Source organism: Pygocentrus nattereri, chromosome 4 (genome assembly GCF_015220715.1).
Source record: "Pygocentrus nattereri isolate fPygNat1 chromosome 4, fPygNat1.pri, whole genome shotgun sequence".
In the NCBI taxonomy this organism is placed as follows: domain Eukaryota; kingdom Metazoa; phylum Chordata; class Actinopteri; order Characiformes; family Serrasalmidae; genus Pygocentrus; species Pygocentrus nattereri.
In genome coordinates this window covers 47,350,090-47,369,733 of record NC_051214.1, presented here as the reverse complement: position 1 = coordinate 47,369,733, position 19,644 = coordinate 47,350,090, and the positions used below count along the sequence as shown (strand labels likewise).

Below are 19,644 nucleotides of genomic sequence, written 5' to 3'. Positions count from 1 at the left end.
GATTAATATTCACTGTATAAACTCTGGTAGATTAATATTCAGTATATAAACTGGTAGATTAATATTCAGTGTATAAACTCTGGTAGATTAATATTCAGTGTATAAACACTGGTAGATTAATATTCAGTGTATAAACTCTGGTAGATTAATATTCAGTGTATAAACTCTGCTAGATTAATATTCAGTGTATAAACACTGGTAGATTAATATTCAGTGTATAAACTCTGGTAGATTAATATTCAGTGTATAAACTCTGCTAGATTAATATTCAGTGTATAAACTCTGCTAGATTAATATTCAGTGTATAAACTCTGGTAGATTAATATTCAGTGTATAAACTCTGCTAGATTAATATTCAGTATATAAACTCTGGTAGATTAATATTCAGTATATAAATACTGGTACTCCAGTATCTGAGCACATCCCTAATGAACATAACGCTCCCAGCTGACTCCAAAATGTGACATCGGATAAACCGGACTATAGGCTCCATCACTGACGGGCCTTTTTCTTGTCCAGCTCTTGAGCAGCCAGTTTTCTTTGGATTTCTAGCCATCAGCACTTCCGAACACAGCCAGAAAACAAAACAGCAAACCAAACTGAGCAGCACGTGGTGGCCACCAGGCCTTTTCTCTCCCTCATTGACCTCAGAGATCTGTCAAAACACTTGGCCTTCCAGTGCATTAACAAGAGCGCTGGCGTCCTTCCCCAGGGGCTTGGCAAACGCTGTCTGTTAGAACTGGTGAAGTCATCACACCATGTCCTGCCTATGATTTACAGCCGTTTCTGAGCGCTGAAGACTGAAATCCAGCACTGACTAACAGACTCCAGACAGCAGAGAAAGCACTGCTGAGGGCCAAGAGGATTAACACATGCGAAATAATGCTCTCAACACAGATTCCTGCCACATAACGCAAGAGCCCTGTGCACAAGTTTGGAATTCCAGTTTGCAATAATGCAAAATGAATTCGGTTTCAGATAAATTCGCATAATGTCTCTAAAGGCCTTCATCACCGTGTGACTTATTTGTGTATCAAACAAATTCAAACTCCTCTATAACTGATAAGCCACACACACTGCATTTGTCCACCATCGGAATTCTGAAAGCTTTCACAAGCGACACGAACACCACCAATCACTGTTGTCTCTGGAGTCAAGTTAAAGTTTATTTATATGGCACTTCGTCTTTATTTTATATCGTCACAAAAAAAAAAAGACGGAAAAATCTGTGTCCGAGCCCCTGTGAGCGCCGCCAGCGCGGGCAGCAACAGGAAAACCTCCTTAAAAGCAAGACGAAGAAACCCTGAGAGGAACTAAAACCCAAAGGGGGAAAACCATCCTCCTCTGATCAACACCAGATAAACAATATCAAAAGGGCAAAATGAACAGGGTTTTTAACGTCACTATAATGAGTCAGTCCATGCAGGTGAGGTTCGCACAGTGTTGTACAGCAGGAAGCTCCATGGGGGTCAAACCAGCCCAGAAGGCTGGCGAGTAGTGGGCAGCCAATCAAGGCAGATGAAGCAACAGCATCAGACCACATAGGATGGGCAGGAGTCAGCATGGCAACAACCGAGACAAGCGATCAGCTGAGGCTGAGCAATTAAAACTTTGACCAATATCCGAAGGATTATTTGCCTTCTGCTTTCTCATGGATGCTGATAGGATCTCCGAAAGCAGCTCAAATGAGGGTCAAAGATCTATAGACATCCAAGCTGGAGCGGCCAAGCCAGAACCCAGATCTTAATCCGAGAATTTGTGCCCAGACAAGGCTGTTCACACGCGGTTCACCTATTCAACCTGAGCTGTTCTGCAAAGAGGAAAAGGGAAACACTGGCATGTAAAAAGGCGCAGAGCTGACAGGAGTCAGGTCTTCACACAAGGCAAAAATAACAGCATTTTTAAGAAGCAGAACCCCGGAGAAGCGGAAGTGGGTGGATGGATGGATGGATGGATGGATGGATGGATGGATGGATGGATGGATGGATGGATGGATGGATGGATGGATGGATGGATGGATGGATGGATGGATGGATGTTTTCCAATAGACCCTTTTCACTTTTCTGCTGAAAGTACTCGTTGCAAGGCAACACTGCTTCCGCTAAAGCTGTAGCAATAACAATAGCAATGACGGCAAATGCAGCATGCATACAGCTTGCCCTCTCAGATGACGGTGTGAAGAGGAAAAACGGGTTTGTGCAGTTAATAAAGGAACAAACTTTGTCATACGGAGTAAAAGTACCTCTGTGCCAGCATCTCACTGCTGCTGGCCGACGTTACCGTCGTTTGCGCAGCCGCTTTCAGAGGAACGGTTTTCATGTTCTTCCTTAAAAAACCGTCAATACCTGAGAGCGTGAGTGCTCAGCGGACAGTAGATGGTCGTTCACTGGAGTCTGTAATTGAGAACATCACGTTGTTGCGGACTCTGATGACCCAGCGCACCCCCCATGCCAGCGTGTGAGCGAGCTTAGCTTTTTAGCCAATTTGTTTATTGCCAGCGAGCCGTTTCAGCATCTCCAGCTCACATCGCTAATCCAGCTTTCTGGTTACAGTCATTTTCAACATCCACTGATTTCTCACTCAGTAAACATTAGCTGATGTTACTGTACTCACACATCCTTTATTTACTCTGGACTCCAACAGTCCTGTGCATATCCTCGAATTTCAATCTCGGCAATCATGACAAAAAGAAAGTAAGACACTTTTCTGCGGTGAGCTGAAGTAACACGAGTACTTTAATTATTTAATTATTAATAACTGTCCATGGCGCAACAGTGGAACGTCTTTTGTCCAGCGTTTACGCACTTGTTTCATGCTAAAAGGGCCTATTATAGCAATTCATCAGTAATGCCAAGGCCAAGCCTCAGTCATGCTTCTAATGGACCGTGAAAATTAGTGTGGAACATTAGGAACCGTCACGACCGAAACACAGATCTTCCTTACTTCAGTAACTTGGTGTTTAATAAAAAATATTATGACTGTGTGTGTGCAGCTGTTTAAAGATTTGTTTGGTAGTCATGCCCTGGCTAGTGTTTCTGAATTCTGCTCAAAATGACCTGAAAATGGTCACGACTGAAACAACCTGAACAGAAACATTTGAGAAATGTGGGAAGTGTTGTGACTGTTCTGGTAGTGACCAAACGCAATGATTGATAATTAATTCTGATAAAATTAATATGATTCAGGTAAAGAGTCACCCAAAGCAAAAGAATGTCAGCCTAATGCCCAAAGTCAGTAAAAAGTCTGAAAATTAACACTGAACCAGGTCAGTAGAACGATCCATATAAATTTGATTTGATATGAAATGTATTTGTAGCGCTTTTTATAACGGATGTTGTCACAAAGCAGCTTCACAGAATGTACAATGTACAGAAACCCCCCCGGTGGGCAAGCCAGGGGCAACAGTCGCAAGGAGAACCTCCCTCAGAACTGAGGAAGAAACCTTGGGAGGAACCAGGCTCACCAGGGGGGACCCGTCCTCCTCTGGTCAAACTACCTACAAGTGATTATACTACTAATATTAATAGCAGTAGTATTAGTAGTAGGAATAGCTGGGAGTCTATGAGAACATCAGTGTAGGCTATTTTACATTTTTTACATATTTTACATTTTCCATAACACCACTTATCTGAATTATCTCGGTTAAATAAATGAAAACAGAGACTCGGTGTAACGTAAGTGCAGAAATCCATGCAGTGCCACTTTTCACGTTTCAGTAGTTTTCCGAAAATAACCACTCATACAGGACATGACTGCAAAACCTGCCTAGCAACCAAAATGCATTTTGATTGGTAATATTTGGGCCAATACTTTTAAAGAAATAAGAAAAAGGAGAAGTTTTCTGTGCAATGTTTTCCTGCATTGAACTTGTAACTGCGTAAAATGGCCATTAACTGACCGTTCATTCTTTAAAAACGCATTAATATAAACAATATGTGCAATGAATGAGGCCACCACAAAAATAAATAAATATGATACTGAAAGTGCTAAAATACATTTTAACTGGCCATGAAAATTGGTGATGGGGTGGGTGGGGGTTGTGGTGGTCACTAGTTTCACAGACTTGACGTCTAAACTCAGCTTAGATGGTCTTGTCGATCGTTTTAATGGAAACATATGACGACGTCTTGGATGTTTCCTTCATAAACGACAAGAAAGTGCTTTTTATTACATAAACGGGGAAAGTTATGAGTGTACAGAAGACTGTGCTCTTATACTAGCAGATGCCAATGAAAGGGCCAGTGAGAGTACAGTGTAGATAAGTGATTGAAGTCGTTTTGCTATAAGAAGCTGGCCACACCTCACGGCACAACGCAGAGAGATTTCCTGGTGGTTAGAATCACTTAACAACCGCTTCCCAAGCTGTTTTGAAGCGAGCGCTTCTCTACAGGAAGCTCTAAAAGCTTTTTGGTTTGCTTTGTGCACTCGCTCACATGGAATTTTCCAAACTACTCCTCGGAGTACCGCCTTAATCCAAGGCAGTGATAAAAATGGTAATTATGGCAATATCCAGAACGAATGGCAGTCATGTAATAAAAACAGTCGCCTTTACAGACGAACCGCAGTAAAATACTGTAAAGCGTAAACATCAGGAACAAACAAAAAGTGTTTCTTTAATATTCAATTTGTAATAATAAGGCAATAAAGGCAACAGCACAAAGAGGCTGGATAAATGATCCAAAAGGCCAGGGCAAGATCAGGTAAGTGGAGATTCAATCATCACCCAGCATAAGGGGCTATTTTCAACCCACACGAAGTCTGATACGCAAGTCTCACTTTCATCTCTCACCTGAGCCGCGGAGAGAACTTCCATAAGAGAAAGGGAATCATTTCAACTTGATTATCTGCATAAAACAAGTAGAGACAAGCCACACTTCTTCCCCTTAAGGACCACCTGTCCTTACTGCAGCTTTACTGGCCTACGATACAGAAGACGATTGTCAGGACGTTAAAGGGGACCTCCAACGATTTTTCTAATTCTCTGTTTAATTAAAGGATTAAAATGTAAACAGTCGATCAAAGCGGGTTTGGTGTGAAACGCTCTGTTCTAAAGAAACTTACTGAGTCAGAACTGTTCACAGTGGTGGTGATGGGAACCAGACGTCCACCAACAACAAAAAGAAGAAGAAGAAAAAAAAAAAAAAAAAAAGTACAAAACTACCTGTCTGAGTTCGTCGAGGTCAGATGATGTCCACAAGATCCCCAATAACAATAAAACACTGACACCTCTCTCTGACATCCAAGACGTGCTTTTGGCGAAAACATGAAAGTTGCAGATAAGACTTTCAGATTTTCCACTATTTTACCATCATCGGCATTCCACACGAAAACCCAGAAGTCACCTGTCCGATCACTGCCACTGTAAAGAAACCGGAGGACGTTTTCACACCTGAACGTACTAAAGAACTCTGCGAGACAAAGCCACACTCTGTAGTGGAGCGTCTGTTGCTGCCATGCGGTCAGTTGGGTGGGCAGCCTTTTTAGTTTGAATGGAGAAAAAATGAACAGACTAATTTCATCACCACTGAACTACCTTAATATACTGCTGCTGCAGCTTCTTCATCTTCAGGTGGAGTTGCTCTCCCATCCTGCCGTACCCTCTCACTCATCCTCTTAAAACGTCTGGTATGCGTTTTGACATTTTTTGCACTTCCTGCAAATGGTCTGAAAATCTGAACCATCAATAAATAAATAAATAAATAAATAAATTTTAAAAAATGCTGTAGATGAACCGAACCATGGTTCTGTTTGAGCCGGACCGAGACCTTCGGTCCAGACTAAGGACCGAGGCACCTTTCACCCCTGCTATTTTGGTTTGGACCAAACTAGGTAGGTGGAGAGTCTCTGCGCTGAACTGAGTGACTCATCTTGTATAATTACGCAGAAATTTTGGAAAACTGGTGGATTTCCTCTTTAAGGGAATAATCCAGAGTTTTTCCGACCTATTCTCCGTCTGCTGGGTCTGAGAAACTGAGTCGATCACCAGGGACAAGAACTTCAATGCATTTCCCGGCACTCAGAAAAGAAGAGAAAACCCGCTGACACAAGTGACTGATAATAGAAGCCTATGGGCAGCTGCTTCAGCAGCCACCTGTTACCTTCTAACGTCACGTCACTGTCAAACTAAAAGCTTTTAACGTGATTTAAAATGTCAGCTAAATTCAACTTTGTGTGAAAATCTCGGTTTAATGAACAGACCATGAAAATGCTGCAAAATTACTTGGGGGGGGGGGGGGGGGGGGGGTGTTACAGTAACTTGTATGTTTTTTATTGTGTGTAAATTGTATGTTTCATTACAAACAGCATAACCAGTCCAGTTCAACTCGACTCAGTTCAGTGTGTGAAACACTGAATAAGAATCATTCTGCTCTCAGTTTGTTGTAGTATTTTTAAATCGTGGCACCGCTAGGGCTCTTTCCTTCGTTAGAACTTCTATACGTGCTGTATTTAATGAAAACTCTAAGTTTATCGCTGATGTCGGAACAAAACCTCATATCTCTATTTTTTTTTGTCATTTTTCAGTTTTTGTTGTGCTTTTTGTGATAAAGAAACTAAAAGAAATGGCCCAAAATGACTTGGAAAAAATATCTGGTTGTGTGTGTGCGCGTGCGTGCGTGCGTGCGTGCGTGCGTGCGTGCGTGCGTGCGTGCGTGCGTGCGTGTATATATATATATATATACACACACACACACACGCACACACACACACACACAAGTGGAAGATGATGGATGGATATATACACACATATACACACACACACACACACACACACACACACACACACACACACACAGTTAACACTTAAGTTTGCATAAATAAAAGAACAGTTTAGTCATGAAACTGTTGTAGTATGAAACGGGGATGTACACAGGTACTAAAGTACTCCACCTTACAAGTTACCAGTATTTGACTCCCTTGTGTTTTTCTTGCTGTTTGGTCTGATATCTGAAGATCCTAAACCTGTAGATCTGCAGCACAGAGCTCGTTTAACCAGCTCAGCTGGTTTCTACAACAATCTCATCTCAAATCGCATCATCCAGCATTTCAAAGCTCAGTTAAGTTCAAGTGTGGGAATCTTAGCGTCTTCAGGCGCTCTGAGTGTAACAAGTCAATAAATACACAACATTTTTAAAACTAGCAATGAATGAAGTTTTAGTGTTGCTCTTTATCTCCGTCACCTGTCAGCGGGCGCAGATGTAAAGCAACCTGAAGACTTTACTTCATAGTGGCTGCTTGCATGATGTGGTGTAGAACGACTGCTGTTCCATGTTACATTTGTAGTTATTGTTTACTGTAGAGAAGAATTTATAGTTTTCGTATAGTTTATCGGTACTTAGTCTGTCTGCTGCTGCCCGGGTTCTGAAATGAGCACAAATGACAAAGCTCACTGACTTTTTAAGGGGTTTTAAGGGGTTTCTGAACTATGTGGTAAACTAACTTCATACAGTAACTCAGTCTCAAACAAATAAGGCAAATAAGTGTGGTCAAACAGCGGTCACACTGCTTATTATTTAGACCAACTAACTATAAATGGAGTGAAAACGAAAGGACTGAACCTTCAGCAAACACATGGATAACGTCACTGTGTCTAAATATAATCTCTCTATCCAAAAATTGACATTTTTAGGTTTACTTTTTCTCCAAAACCAAAACAACAACCACTCTTTCAGAGCATCTTTCAAAACTCGGCAAGCATCTCTCGACCACAATATATCTACACATTAGATAGAGACCTAAAAAGTGACCATGGCTGCTAAGCAGTGATTGGAGGGCTGAGGAAAGTGGGGTGGGTCTTGAGCTGGTCTGACCGGCTCAAACCCTGATGCTGACAGTCTGGTCACAGCTGTTGTCTCTGAATGCACTACAATTTACAACTGATGAGGAGCAGCATGCAGTATACGGTATATACTGCTGCAGTATAGAGTTTCCAGTGTGCTATTTGGAACACAGCCATTTATAATTGCACACCAGTGAACTGGAATTCATTACAGTCACATGAACATTTTTCATTTGGTCTTTAACCGCCTCCTCTCAGCCGGCAACATTATATTTTAGGGGTGCTTTCTGATCCGTCTGCGATTTCTGTTAACTTTTAATATAATTCTGATATGCTTTAGTTATTGTTGCACTTTATTTTATCATCAAATCCTATTCTGAGCTACTGCCAAGTTAGTTTATATTAGTAATAGCAATATTATAATTATTTATTAATAACAACAACAACAACTTCATTATTAAGGTAGTTTATTTCATTAACCACACTAAAATAGCTTGTTTTATTTAACCTAAATTCTATAAATGAATAATTAATTATTTAAATTTTTTTTGTTGTTGTTGAATAAAATGAGTTTAATTTGTTACCTCACAATCTTTACAGTTTTTAATTGACTTTATCCTTATATAATCTGCTTTTTTAGGTTGCTGTATTGTTGCAATTTTAATGGTGTGTTACTTTTTATAATTATTTTTACTATTAAATTTACTACTATGATTATTATGGCTTTTTTACAATTCAATACGTTTTTACAATCTAATATTTTCAGTCTTTTTTCTGTACAAGCTCAGTTTAATATTACTTAATTTAGAGTTCAAATAATGAATAAAACCTTGAGGAAACATTTTCTTAGTTCTCTTACTAAACAGCAGAAAATGCATGAGAATTGCTGTTTATGGTCATTTACTGTACAGCACAGACATGTATTAGGTTGAAAAACGCTGAATTAAGAGATTGCAGAGCTGGCTTTCACTGCCTGGATCATACGGTCAACTCATGGAACCTAAGCTGTAAAATCAGCCTGTTATGAACATACGGTGTTTGTGAGTTGATGGAAAAAATATTTGCATATTTCCATCTACTCAGACGACAGCAGATGATAAAGGCAAATATTTTACAGTTCAGGACGCCGCTCATGATTCACCACTGGACCGTGCACTGATCTGCACTTTGCTCTCAGCTCGCTGGAGGTCATGTCAAACCTGGAACCACGACAGCTTTAACAGAAGAAACATGTTTCAGTTCAAACGCCATGTGCAAATATTTATTTATTTTCGTCAAGGATGAAAGGATCGCTGTTGGTGAGAAGCGTAAACAGGCTTTTTTCAGCCTGGATTCAGAAGCCAAAGTCACAGCGATAACGCGTGACCCGAAGTAGCGCCAGAGCAACCGTGTCCCTTCATGTACGCTGAGTCACTGTTACAAGCACGACTGATCAACCCTAATACAACTACAACAACGTAGAGCGTGAATGCAGTAAAATTTATATTTACAGTCAGTCTGTCCGCATCGCTCTAGGATGAATAGCACGATATCAAGTTTGGGTCTCAAATGGTAGGACTGTCACAATTATTACCTAAATTGCACTGAGTTGGTCCAAATAAATGTAAAATCAAGCAGTAAATGCATTCGCTGACATGGGGGGGGGGGTTTCACTCTTAAATAAGTGTTTCCATAAGGGTTCTTCAGTAAAGAAAATGGTTCTATGTACGGTTCTACAACCCCAATTCCAGTGAAGTTGGGACGTTGTGTAAAACATAAATAAAAACAGAATACGATGATTTGCAAATCCTTTTCAACCGATATTCAATTGAATCCACTACAAAGACGAGATATTTAATGTTCAAACGGATAAACTTTATTGTTTTTCGCAAATATTCACTCGTTTTGAATTTGATGTCTGCAACATGTTCCAAAGAAGTTGGGACAGGGGCGTGTTTCCCACTGTGTTACATCACCTTTCCTTTAACACTCAATAAGCGTTTGGGAACTGAGGACACTGATTGTTGAAGCTTTGTAGGTGGAATTCTTTCCCATTCCTGCTTGATGTCCAGCTTCAGTTGTTCAGCAGTCCGGGGTCTCCGTTGTCGTATTTTGTGCTTCATAATGCGCCACACGTTTTCAATGGGAGACGGTCTGGACTGCAGGCAGGTCAGTCTAGTACCCGCACTCTTTTACTACGAAGCCACGCTGTTGTAACACGTGCAGAATGTGGCTTGGCGTCGTCTTGCTGAAATAAGCAGGACGTCCCTGAAAAAGACGCTGCTTGGATGGCAGCAGATGTTGCTCCAAAACCTGCATGTACCTTTCAGCATTAATGGGGCCTTCACAGATGGGCAAGTTACCCCTGCCATGGGCACTAACACCCCCCCACACCATCAGAGATGCTGGCTTTTGAACTTTGCACTGAAAACAATCCGGACAGTCCTTTTCCTCTTTGGCCCGGAGGACACGACATCCATGATTTCCAAAAACAGTGTGAAGTGTGGACGCGTCAGACCACAGGACACTTTTCCACTCTGCGTCAGTCCATCTCAGATGAGCTCGGCCCAGAGAAGCCGGCGGCGTTTCTGGGTGGTGTTGATATCTGGCTTCGCTTTGCATGGCAGAGTTTTAACTTGCACTTGTAGATGGAGCGACGAACTGAGTTCACTGACAGTGGTTTTCTGAAGTGTTCCTGAGCCCATGTGGGAAAGATACTTTCTCTAGATTGACAAAGCTCTTCTTGTAAGTCGCTCTGGATAAGAGCGTCTGCTAAATGCTGTAAATGTAAATGTGGGAATATCCGTTACAGAATGATGTCGGTTTTTAATGTTTTGAGCATTCCTCAACTTTCCCAGTCTTTCGTTGGCCCTGTCCCAACTTCTTTGGAACGTGTTGCAGGCATCAAACTCAAAATGAGTGAATATTTGCAAAAAACAATGAAGTTTATCCGTTTGAACATTAAATATCTCGTCTTTGTAGTGTATTCAGTTGAATATAGGTTGAAAAGGATTTGCAGATCATCGTATTCTGTTTTTATTTATGTTTTACACAACGTCCCAACTTCATTGGAATTGGGGTTGTGTTAGAACTTGATTTTAATTTGCATTTTTGAACTTGATGTGGAATTTGTTCCCTCCCCATATATGGAGATTACATTTTAAATGGCATCACAAAATGGTAAATTAAAGAGGCATAACACAGGACAGCCAATCAGAGAACAGTTCATTTACATACATCAATTCAGGTCATGTCAAAACATACAGTGACCATTTTTGGTACATAAAACAAGCGTTAACAGCTGGTCCCCGAGAGAAAAATGTAAATAAAGATCCAGGACAAATTTTTGTTACAAATGTGATGCCGATCCCGGTGTAGACGATATCACCCAGCGCTAGGGTTGCGGTTTTTTCAGCTTTCAATACAAATGCCCAGAGGTTAGGCTCAACTGGAAAATACAAGGTGCTATTCTTACCTGTATATCCTGCACACCAGCCCCACGATGCCACCATCGCCAGCAACCACCTGAACATTACCCCCTCAATGTACCAGAAAGTCTGACTGTCCATTATTCTCAAAGGCTGCAGCACAAGCAGGTAGAGGCAATAGGACGGGATAGCAACACAATTATTGATGAACATGAAGGTAAAACGCAGCAGTGCCTTCAGTAAAATCCAGCCCAGCCTGTGGGCCTCTTCCAGGAAGGGTGCCATTCTGCAGCAACGTGTCTGGGGAACACAGAAAGAAAGGCAGCGTAAGGAAAGGACCTGTCAAACATAAGCACTTTCAACAGTGTTCACGTGTCCGTTTGCTGAGTTTGGGTGGATCGTATTTCAGTTCGATTTAATTTCGGCTGAAATATACTGGACACTCTCACAGACAGATTAACACAAAACTGGAATAGCTGGACTGCACATCTGCTAATCTGAAGCATTCAGCCTAACTACACTCTTAAAAAAAGGTTCTTCAGGGGTTCTTAAATAGAGAAAATGGTTCTATATAGCAGCGGTGTGGTGGGTAGCGCTGTCGCCTCACAGCGAGGAGGGCCTGGGTTCGATTCCCCGGCCGGGTGACCGGGTTCCTCTCTGTGTGGAGTTTGCATGTTCTCCCCGTGTCTGCGCGGGTTTCCTCCGGGTTCTCCGGTTTCCCCCCACAGTCCAAAGACATGCAGTCAGGCCAACTGGACGTGCTAAATTGCCCCTGGGTGTGAGTGACTGACTGTGTCTGTCTGTCTGCCCTGCGATGGACTGGCGACCTGTCCAGGGTGTATCCTGCCTTCCGTCTGATGACTGCTGGGATAGGCTCCAGCACTCCAGTCCAGTGGTCCTATATAGTCCTGTTTTCTTTACTAAAGAACCCTTGAAGAATCATAATTTTTAAAGTGTGTGGAGTTTAATGTCATTTGTTGTGTCGCAATCATTACACAATCGCCTGATCACAGTTATTTGAGATGATCAAAATTATTTGAACTGACTACAATTATTTTCCACAGTCACTGCTTTACAACAACCAGCACACTAACATACCGTACTGGGTTACATTTGAACTGGCAACCTTATCTTCATCTGGAAGTGTAATGGATTCACTAAACTGTCAAGAGCCTCAGCTGCAAGCGTTACCAAATACAGAGCATCCTAAGTGGGATTAACAATGCTTACAGCAGCTCTACCTGCTTTTGTAAGCTGGACAACATAAAATCCACTATATACTTGGGTACATTTGCCACTACAGCCCGAAAACACTAATAAGACTGTCTACGGTTTGAATTTACTGTAAACTGCTTTAAAGCTCATTCAACTCTGACCGTTTTCCCAGTTTGTCCAAAAGACAGTATTCGAAAACCTGGAAGAAGCATCCTGCAGCCATGCTGTTGAATTCTGTCAGCCTAATATGTTTGTCCAGCCGTCTACGGCTCACAAATCAAGATCTCAAGACAAATCAGTTTGATCAGAGGTGTCGAAATTAACCAGACAGATAAGTTTCCATTCAGTTCCAATTACGTGTTATCCATGATGACAGATCCACATCTATAATTACAGCGTAAATAACGCATCAGTCGGCACATCACAGGAACAAAAACATAGAAATCACTAGATAATGTTATTTGGTCCGTGGAAGCGCCAACATCCCGTCTTTAAGATTAAGAGACCCTTATTAGTCCCACAACGGGGAAATTCCACCGCTGCATTTGACCCATCTGTGAAGTGACTCCGCAGTGCCCAGGGAGCAGTTGGGGGTTAGGTGTCTTGCTCAAGGACACCTCAGTCATGGACTGTTGGCTCTGGGGATCAAACCGGCAACCTTCCGGTCACAAGGCTGGTTCCCTGACCTCCAGCCCACAACTGCCCCCTTTACCATCAAACATCACAGTGATTGCAGAAGTAACAGCTGGACAGTCGTGGGCTGGAGGTCAGGGAACTGGCCCTGTGACCGGATGGTTGTCGGTTCGATCCCCAGAGCTGACAGCACATGACTGAGGTGTCCTTGAGCAAGACACCTAACCACCAACTGCTCCCCAGGCGCCGTGGATAGGGCTGCCTAACACTCCGGGCAAGTGTGCCCTAGGGTGTGTGTATTCACTGTGGTGTTTCACTTCACGGATGGGTTAAATGCGGAGGTGGAATGTCTCCGTTTGTGGGATTTAAAAAACTATCACTTCACTGAACTACGTAACCTAATAACACTGGGCTTGAGAAATGCATTTGGATCAATCAGAAGTAACCAAGCTGCGGCAACACAACCACTGGCAGTCTGGCGGACCGTGTTACGGGTTCGAGCCTCAAGCCAAAAAAGGTATACGCTGGTCTTCTAAGCCACAAAAAAAGGCCTGTACCCCAGCTTACAGAAATCAATCACAATTTAAACCGTAACACAGGTCAGAAACATCGCAGCTGGACATTCTGCCAAAACCATTCAGCCCTACAGAACTCTTCCTTCTCCTAACTGTCTATCTGTGAGAGACTGATGAGAGCAGACTTTGGAAACATTACACGGAGATGCTGAACAGTTTTTCCTGCTTAGCTATGAAAGCTTACACTGTTCTGTAGTATTTGCTGCCGTTGTTTCTTAAGCCAAGAACCAAACAGCTCACGGCTGCATTTCATCTATCAGGATGCTGTAATATCTAACGGTCTACAAACGGTGGCCCTACGAGCGCCGCCGTCATCAATGCCTTGATCAGCGGTATTAGAGAGGTGCGGCGAGAAGCGCGATGTCAATCAAAAGCTGTCTACAGGTAGCTAAGAGGCCGACACCAATTTCAGCACGAGTGCTTGCAGAACAAGTGATTTTCGTTGTCTTTCGTTCACGACACAAGTCTGTGTAGCAAACAACTGAATCACTATTTAATCATCATTAAGCCATTAATCGCTATTACTTACAAGATAAACAATCACCAGCTAAAAATGCATCAGCGTGACACGTGATTATGTCCCTCAGCCTCTTCAGCTTGATGTTTCCTCTCATTATAACACCAGCATTACACTAACACATCACAGAGCCACTGGGAATCCCTGTGGTGTCACCCAATCCTGACTGCTAGCCAGGCCAGAGAGCTATGGACTAATAAATACAGCGAAGCGAACATTAGTTCTCTTCCCTCAGACGTCGAACAAAGGAAAAAAAAGTCAACACAAATCGGACGTGTTTACTCTGTGAGCCAGTGAAAGAAGCTACACTGAAATCATTCCACTGTAATAATGACAGGAAAACGGTTGCAGCACCTCTGCAAAACGTTGCATGTTTACAACAGATTTGGCAACAATCACAAGGCCAGAAAGATCCTTTAAACAACAACGTTGATAACTAGTGGCTACTAGTCGTGGGCTGGAGGTTAGGGAACCAGCCTCGTGACCGGAAGGTCGCCGGTTCGATCCCCAGGGCCGACAGCACATGACTGAGGTGTCCTTGAGCAAGACGCCTAACCCCCAACTGCTCCCCGGGCGCTGCGGATTGGGCTGCCCACCGCTCCAGGCTCAGTGCCCTGGTCCGCCAGACTGCCAGTGGTTGTGTTGCCACAGCTTGGTTACTTCTGATTGATCTAAATGCATTTCTCAAGCCCAGAGTTATTAGGTAACGTGACCGCATTGACTATTGTAAAAATTCCCATTTGAAAATTGCCAAACAGTGAAAGCAGTTAATGCTAGAACATTAGCAGGGATGATGCAGCTTAAACTAACAGTGATAAAGTAGTTCAGTAGTTCAGTGAAGTGATACTTTTTCAGTCCCACAAACGGAGACCTTCCACCTCCACATTTAACCCATCGGTGAAGTGAAACGCCACATACACACTAGTGAACACACACACTAGGGGGCAGTGAGCACACTTTCCTGGAGCGGTGAGCAGCCCAATCCACGGCGCCTGGGGAGCAGTTGGGGGTTAGGTGTCTTGCTCAAGGACACCTCAGTCATGGACCGTCGGCACTGGGGATCGAACCGGCAACCTTCCGGTCACAGGGCCAGTTCCCTGACCTGCACGACTGCCCAGCTGTTACTTCTGCAATCACTGTGATGTTTGATGGTAAAGGGGCAGTCGTGGGCTGGAGGTCAGGGAACCAGCCTCGTGACCTCGATCCCCAGAGCCGACAGCACATGACTGAGGTGTCCTTGAGCGAGACACCTAACCCCCAACTGCTCCCCGGGCGCTGCGGATTGGGCTGCCCACTGCTCACTACAGTGTATGTGGTGTTTAACTTCATGGATGGGACTAAATAAGGGTCTCTTAATCTAATCTAATCTACAAAAAGCAAAGAGCAAAAATCCTCCAAAGACGACTGATTTGCCTCTGCAAATCATTAGTGGCAAATAATGGTTATTAGAGAAGAACTACAGATGCACTAAAACTGTGTGTACTCTCTTTAAAAACGTGGTTCTCCAAAGGTTCTCCAGCAAAATGAATGGTCCTTATTAGAACCATGAGTTCTAAATAGAACCATCTCATACTTAGCAGGTTACAAAATGTGTGGTACACTCTTAAAAAAAGATGGTCCTTCAATGGTTCTTTAGTAAAGAAAAGGGTTCCATATAGAACCATGAACACAAACAATCTTTTGCATGACCAAAGGGTTCTCTGCGTCATGAAATGGTTCTTCAGATCGATGTATGCGTTGAACGTGCTGCAGATGGCTCTAAACCGAACCATTTTGAAAAGGGTTCCATTTAGCACCAAAAAGGGTTCTTCTATTCTGTCAAGCTTGACACCAACACCAGAAGAACTCTTTTGGTGTTATGTTGAGCTCTCAAAACGATTCTGTATATAACCATCTATAGCACATCCTCCTTCAATCTGGAGAACCATTTTCCAAGGCAAAGATCATGATCATGCAAAGGGTTCTTTGAGTGTTCATGGTTCTATACAGAACCATTGTCTTTACGAAAGAACCATTGTATATGGTTGTACATAGCAGCAAAAAGGTTTAAGCCTGAAACTGTCACAATACAGAACCAATTTTGGTGCTATACAGAACCAATTTCAAAAAGGTTCTATATAGAACCACATACCACACATTCTGTATCATCATGGTTATTTGACAAACCAATGCCACCAAAGATGCCACCATGCAAAGAACCATTTAAACCAGAAGTGGCTCTATAAAAACTCATGGTTCAAAACGGAACCATTTCCTTCACTAAAGAACCCTTGAAGAACCATCTTTTTTTTTTTTTAAAGAGTGTAGTTCAAAGAAGACCCCAGCACTGAAAAACCACATCAGCTGTCTATCTTCAGCAAGGCTCGTATAAAGATGCACCAGCAAGATACGAAGCACAACCATCAGCATTCAAGGTCACTTAATGCGCCTCCAGCATTCACCAGTTGGAAATGCTGTCCTATTACTTCTACTAGTCAAGCCACTCCACCTAAAAACACTCCATTTTAAAGATTTACTAATTTTACCTCGCATATTTTTGCAATTTTACATGCACAGAACTAACTACCACTAACACAGCTCACGCGGCTGACCTGCCTCATTTTCATTCAAATTAATGCGAAATAATTTAACCCGTTAAGATTTCTTCCATGCAGAATAACATCTGAATATCACTGAAGTCTTACTGCCCAGCTCACCCAAAACACCTCCCCAGTCTTTCTTCAGCTCTGCATCTTCTAAAAACTGAGAAATACGGACCACACCAGCCATGTGTCATCACGTGGCTTAACGATTAACATATTATTAGCATACCCGCTTAATTATTAACATATCATTAGCGTGCCTGCTTAATTATTAACATATCAGCACACTCTCTCAGTCAAGACACTATCCAGCCCATTAGACTCCATTAGCAACACGCTCACATTCTCAGTTATTAAACTGATTATGATACCAGCATTAAAATGATTAAGGGATCAGCTTCATGTTAACATATCAGCACGCCTCATTATTAATCTGTGTGTCAGATGTTGCTCAGGCAAAATGGGTAAAAACGTGTCATTCACTATGAACAAGGATAAGTGAGTGAGAGCCGCCTGCAGCTCACAATACCGAGCACTTTTATAAGATTCAGAAGTTTCTAATCGTCATCGCTACACGCACAGACAGATAAACAGACACGCAGAGAAAAGCCAATAGCACAAAAAGAAGGGGAACTCCACTGACGTCCGAGACATCGCTGCACGACAGCTTTGAGAAGATTTTGGCCTAAAATGTACTTTGTAAATCCCACACAGTGGAGGGATACGTGCAGGAAGCTGTGAGGCAAAATAGTCCCCAGGGAAAGCTCATTTTTTAAGGTTTCACTGCTTTACAATCATCAACATTTCGTATAAAAACTCAGATGACGTGGTGGTTCTGGATAGCAAATGCAATGCTGTATTTGGGGCATATTGGGGCAGTCATGGGAGGTCAGGGAACCAGCCTCGTGACCGGAAGGTCGCCGGTTTGATCCCCAGAGCCGACAGCACATAACTGAGGTGTCCTTGAGCAAGACGCCTAACCCCCAACTGCTCCCCGGGTGCTGCGGATTGGGCTGCCCACCGCTCCGGGCAAGTGTGCTCCCTGCACCCTAGTGTGTGTGTGCTCACTAGTGTATACGGTGTTTCACTTCACGGACGGGTTAAAGAGGTGGAATTTCCCCGTTGAGGGACTAATAAGGGTCTCTTGATTAACTATTTGTGCTGTAGACATTGTGACCCCTGGTTCCCATCACCACCACTGTAAAGAAATGAGTGTGTACTGCAATGAGTGCATCTCAAACAGTGAATCATGCAGGAATTCTGGGGGGGTGGAATCTGTGGAATTCCCCTTTAATGTGACAAGGAATAAATGAATGAATGAATGAATGACAGCTGGAAGGAGCTAACACCTCATAAAAAAATAAGGAGCACTTAATAATTATACTGAAACTGGAGCTTATAACCGCGATTACTGTACCTATAAATGAATTCATATATACAAACAGAACGGTCGACAGTGTAAATAACACCAGTTAGACAGCTTAGATGAGACACAGAGAACAGAGTCACACGGCAAACATGCCTAAAACGCCTACTTGGCAAACCGCTTAGCAGAAATGGGCAAATAATTGATATTATTATTACAAATGAGAGCTTATTTAGAGAGCTGGGTTAGCCTAGCAAGCTAACGCTAACGTCCTTTTTAATGACTGAGCTGCTCGGCTAACGTTAACGTTAGCAGATTAATATTTTGATTAAACGCTCATATCATCGATTAAAGTCGCTGTCACTCCAAAACAGGTGCATTTTATCTTCCAGATAACCGTTAAACGCCGTTTGCTGCGAGTTGGAGCCGCTGCAGCTAAGCAATTGAGTTAACGTTAAACAGTTAACCGCTAGGTTAGCCAGCGCCTAGCGACCGTTAGCCAAACAGACGAAAACAACCGTTTTAGACCGTTTTAACGCCGAAAGGTGAAGTTAGAAATGTGGATTAAGTGGATTAAGTGGAACTGACGGTCCATACGAGAGCTTTTCAACCCTGCTCCAACATTAAACGGCACGTTCTCGGCGTCAGGTCGCCTCGGTGAACTCACTGGAGCTCAGCATAACGCTCAAAAACGGTAAAAATCGGCTTAACCTGCCGCCACAGGCGACACACAGAGCCGCCAGAGCTTCACACGTGACGAGGCTGGCGAAGACACCCCCAAACGCTCATTCAGCCGAGCCTTTTCTTCGGAATTCACCGTTCCACCTTAAACGGCGCAGCAGCTCCATTCTGGCGCCTCCGGGTCCAGAACGTAACTGCTGCACCTATTAAGGTGGAACGGGAGGCCAACTCCAGCCTCCTGAAAATTAGGGATAACGCAGCTCCTTGCGGTCCAAGGTGACGGACAGCGGCACTCGTGGTCACTAACGTTTGTTATCATCCACAGACAAACGCAAAAACTCCAGCTGCTGTTTCCGAAATACGGTCAGGCTGATGCTGATAGCCGAAGCGCTGCCGCTAAAGCGGCTCTCACCGTGCAACGAAGAGCAGCCAGGCCGATGTCAAAGTCACATGGAGATCAGGGTGAATCTGAACCCCTCTGTCTAAAGCACCGCCACCAGCATTCCCACCGAGTCAAGCGCTGCCTTTTGAGCCGGGCTGCCAGTCCGCGCGTCTGCAGGGAGCTACAGCATGCTGCCGCTTCAGCAGCCTCCTGTGAAAGGCAGCAGCCCCACTGTTTATTATAGTAATAACAGCGGCGTTGATTCACGCGATGCAGCCCTGAAGCCCCGTTTCTCGCCAAGTTGACGGTGTCGACGCTCCTGGAGAAGCCGCTGGTGGCAAATCGTGACGCTCCAGGCAAAAAAAAACCCAGAAATGTTTGCAGAGTTCCCCCCGAAAACCAGCCCGATGCGAGGGGGAGAGAGGCTGTGGCCCCGGTCCGTGTGGAGGAGCTGCTGGGCTTCCAGTGCAGACGGAGAACCGGAGATCAGCGGAAAGACACGGCGCAGC

General features: G+C 43.4%; 1 protein-coding gene across 1 annotated transcript in view; it reads right to left on the bottom strand.

Moving 5' to 3' along the window:
- Window positions 1-19,644, bottom strand: part of lpgat1 (lysophosphatidylglycerol acyltransferase 1) — an 89,008-nt gene extending 69,364 nt beyond the window's left edge. Inside the window, exons 1-2 of the mRNA XM_017695656.2 lie at window positions 19,166-19,644; window positions 11,232-11,484 (exon numbers count right to left, since the gene is read on the bottom strand). Of these exons, the coding sequence (XP_017551145.1) occupies window positions 11,232-11,469 (238 nt within the window). The 5' untranslated portion in view covers window positions 11,470-11,484; window positions 19,166-19,644. The remainder of the gene's footprint in view (window positions 1-11,231; window positions 11,485-19,165) is intronic.